Consider the following 4211-nt stretch of genomic DNA (forward strand, 5'->3'; position numbering starts at 1 on the left):
GATGTGTTATTCTCACTTTCTTTTTCGTAGATGTCTCTTATCACTCTGCAAAAGGCAATAGCAGGTCTTGTTGTGATGTCAGAGGAAATGGACCGAATCTACACAAGCTTTCTGAACAACCAGGTCCCCACCCACTGGGCAAACTCTGCCTACCCTTCCCTCAAACCGCTGTCTTCTTGGGTCAGAGACTTGACTCTCAGAACGTCCTTTATCCAGGTTTGCATACAGATATTAACAAAAACACACATGTTTTCAAGTTCAGTCCAGAGGAATTATAGAAGTTTGTGTGAAATGTGTCTTTATAAAGCTAACATACATTGGATTAGAATAGAAGTCTTTTCTAGCTCAGGTCTGGGATATTCGCTGTGTTTTATTGGTTCGGGTGTGTGCATGTGTGCACGTGTGTGTGTCTGTGTGCATGCATATGTACGTTTGCATACATTTGATTTGTGTGTTATCTCATTAGTTTGGAAAACTGTAATAACACATGTACATTCTGAGTTCATCTTTCTGCCTCTCTGCACATCCTGGTTTAGTGTTTGGTCCATTTTCTCTGATTTAAGCTGCTCTTAAGTCTGGTCTGAACATGTATCGTACAGTCACTATAATTCACTTAAACAAGCACAAACAGGGTAAAGTCCTGTTAGTTTATACAGCAGTGGATAAACACTGAGTCACACTCCACATGCTGATTATCTTAGGAAACAAAATCCAATGTAAACTGATTCACTGGGTCACTTACAGCACAGGTGTTGAACTCCAGGCCTCGAGGGCCGGTGTCCTGCAGGTTTTACATGTGTCCTTGATCCAACACAGCTGATTCAAATGGCTAAATTACCTCCTCAACATGTCTTGAAGTTCTCCAGATGCCTGCTAATGAACTAACTATTTGATTCAGGTGTGTTGACCCAGGGTGAGATCTAAAACCTGCAGGACACCGGCCCTCGAGGCCTGGAGTTTGACACCCCTGACTTACAGGATGCCTTTAATGCACTATATTGAATAAAAGACGGAGATACTGCATAAACAAAGATATCGTTATTTAAAGATACTTATATTTTAATTGCATCTCTTCTTCTCTTTTCCTCTCTTGCAAGACTTGGATCACACGTGGTCAGCCCAAATCACTTTGGATCTCAGGGTTCTTCTTCCCTCAAGGCTTTCTTACTGGTAACACACTGAAACATGCTCTGTTTTTTAATAATGCCAACAGTTAGGCACAGTTTTAGAGCTGAGCTTGAGGATTACAATGATCACTCTGACTACTATTTCAAGTATACAGTGTAAAAATAAATGAATGAAGTTTAAAAGAGAGCTATTAATTAAATTTGTGTTTATTGGTAGATTTTACTAAACAGCACAGTGACTTATTTCAATGCTCTTGTGTCTTTGATGGCCTGTAGGAGTGTTGCAGAATCATGCCCGGCGTTACAGTTTGCCTATTGACGAGCTTAATTTCCGCTTCAGCGTGGTGCCGGCGTACAGGGATGAGGAAGCAGTCTGTGAGGCTCTACGCACTCTTCCCATTGGTGCAAAACTGAACATGGATGAGGAGGTACTGTAAGAGGAGCAGTACTCTTAGTTATGCTTTCAGTAGTGCTTTAAAAAAAGGGCACAAATATTCTTTTCTCCAGCCCTTCAAATATTAGCAGTACTTTAAGATGCTATTTTTCTGGCTAATAGCAGGAGAGCTAATGTGGAAGAGCAGATCAACAATCTCAAGATGCAATCTAAAATATTACATCAGTTTGGTTTCTCTACAGTTAAAGTTTGTTGCTCCTTATATTTGTTCAACTTAACTTACTTAACTGCAGTTAATGTTTTTGTGTGCAATATTTTATTCAAAGTTCTTCTTACATTTTTACACAAAATCAGTTATGTTATCAATTGTGTTTGTGTTTGCATGATTTCAGTTAGAGTCCTTGGAAGCAAAACAAAACTAGCAGGCTGAAGATAAAACCTTTAATCATTAATATGACCACTAGCTTGTTTTGTTTTTGGGCAAGCATTTGAAATGGTCAATGTAAAATGTGAATTAGAAAGTTGTAGGAACCTGAGATCATGACCTATTTGATATATGTATTTAATTCTTGTATTAATTGATTAATGTTTTTGTGAAATTACTTTATCCTGAATCTCTAAATCTGATCTGGTGATCTCAAAGTTAGCACCACAGAGCAAATATATCCTAAATGATCTAATTAAATCTGTTGTCCATTATTTTTGATTGGACTACATACTGGTTTCTTTAGTAAGGTTGTGTTATACTTGACTCCGGTGTGAATCTGGAGGGCAGTACAGCCTCCAGTATTGTTTTCTTTTTTAAAATACTGAGTTTATTTCCTGATGACATATCAGATTGATGCCCTCTTAAGCGTCATAAATAGTGAATATCAACCGCAGCAAACATCGTGTCAACTCTTCTTTAAATCTCTGTTCATGAAAATGAAATCCTTAAAGAATAAAAAGCTCTCGATACATCTGATAAAAGCAAAGCCACATGTTCTTTGTTTTATTTTCTGGCTTTGCAAGTCTTGTGTTTACTTTGTTTCAAGAGTTTGTCAGTAAAAAGTTAAAGTAAAATAAAAAGGTAATTCCTTTAATATGGTTACTTGTTAAAACAGTTACCAGAGCCGCAGGATGGTGTACTTGTTCACGGTATGTTCATGGATGCCTGTCGCTGGGATGATGTCGGCATGGTGATGGATGATGCGCTGCCTCGGGTTATGAACGCCATGCTGCCGGTGGTGCACTTTGAGCCACAGCAGAACTACGTCCCAGAGCCTGACCTCTACCACGCTCCTCTGTACAAGACCTCAGCCAGAGCTGGCACTCTGTCCACCACAGGTACACACCTGATGTATCCAAAGTCACTCACTGGAAACCTTTTTACATTTAAAGTCATGACACATTTTATACTATCATAAGGCCAAGAGCTAGTTTTTGGGCATCGCTGGGAGTTTTGGTGGGATACAGCGCACGTCCCTGTTACCAACATACAATGTCAAAAAAAGAAAGAAAAGGATGTTTGCTGAGATTGTTTCCTCACCCTTCATGTCTCTCTCCCTTCAGGTCACTCAACTAATTTTGTGGTGACAGTAATGCTTCCCTCCAAGCGACCCAGCGACTACTGGATATCCAAAGCCTCCGCACTCCTGTGCCAGTTGAATGATTAAATATTTATTTGAGGACAAAGCATTGAATTAAATTAAACTTGTGTAATAGCAACACAGACCGTAATTAAAATTTCACCCCAAACTGATGTTTCTGCGTCCTTCATCTCATACATGTGTTTGACTACATTTATTTATATAACAAACTCTTTAGAAAGGAGACGTCCCAGTTTCACAGTGGAAGCACTACACTGCCTTACACTGCTTCATTTCATCTGCAAGTTAACAAGTCACAAGAAGCAGAGGTAGCCATCACCATCCAAGGCAGCACACGGTGAACAAGAGAGGCAAGGTGGAGTGGGTGGAGACGAGTGACAGAAGGATAACTGTAAAAGTGAAAGGAATTTTTTTTTTTAAGTTGATGACTTCGTGAAAACAAGAAAAGAAATGTTTTAGAAAAACTAAGAATTCTATTTTTTTATTTTTTTTTATTTTATTTAGGCATTTATTAGACAAATAAGACTAATATACCCAAATTTGAAGCAGGAAACTGGACTTCTCAGAGATTAGTCAAATATAATCAACAATTCTCTGGTGTCCTGGATTGTTGATTACCTGACAGGAAGACCACAATATGTGTGACCACAGTGTGTGTCTGACAAGGTAATCAGCAACACAGGGGCACCACAAGGGACTGTCCTCTCCCTCTTCACCCTTAACACCACAGACTTCAGCCACTGCACAGAGACCTGCCATCTTCAGAAGTTTTCTGATGACTCTGCGGTGGTTGGATGCTTTGTGATTATTCATAAAATATTAACAAAAAGACCTAAAAACTGTGAGAATCTGAATTTTAGCAAACAATATACAATTACTTATACCTATATTTCAACTTTTCTGAGTCAGGAGTCACAAAGTGGTGCACAAAGTTAACAAGTTCATAACATTTAAACTGTATATTTCTGTCAATACATAATTCAGTCAAAACTGAAGCCATGCACGTGATGTGTAGAAGGATTCCTCTCAAAAATTAATTCAAACTGCGTGGGCCCTCCTCGTTTTCTGACTCCTCCTTAGCCTTTATCATTTTCTACCATT

General features: G+C 38.9%; 1 protein-coding gene across 1 annotated transcript in view; it reads left to right on the forward strand.

The window, feature by feature from the left end:
- dnah6 (dynein, axonemal, heavy chain 6) overlaps window positions 1–3332 on the forward strand; it is a 55984-nt gene extending 52652 nt beyond the window's left edge. The window contains exons 79-83 of the mRNA XM_085410836.1: window positions 31–216; window positions 1098–1170; window positions 1404–1555; window positions 2625–2847; window positions 3073–3332. Of these exons, the coding sequence (XP_085266962.1) occupies window positions 31–216; window positions 1098–1170; window positions 1404–1555; window positions 2625–2847; window positions 3073–3176 (738 nt within the window). The 3' untranslated portion in view covers window positions 3177–3332. The remainder of the gene's footprint in view (window positions 1–30; window positions 217–1097; window positions 1171–1403; window positions 1556–2624; window positions 2848–3072) is intronic.
- Window positions 3333–4211: the final 879 nt, after the last annotated feature.

Source organism: Rhamphochromis longiceps, linkage group LG6 (genome assembly GCF_057381845.1).
Source record: "Rhamphochromis longiceps isolate RC_006_pf linkage group LG6, R_longiceps_female_GT1.1, whole genome shotgun sequence".
NCBI classification, from domain to species: domain Eukaryota; kingdom Metazoa; phylum Chordata; class Actinopteri; order Cichliformes; family Cichlidae; genus Rhamphochromis; species Rhamphochromis longiceps.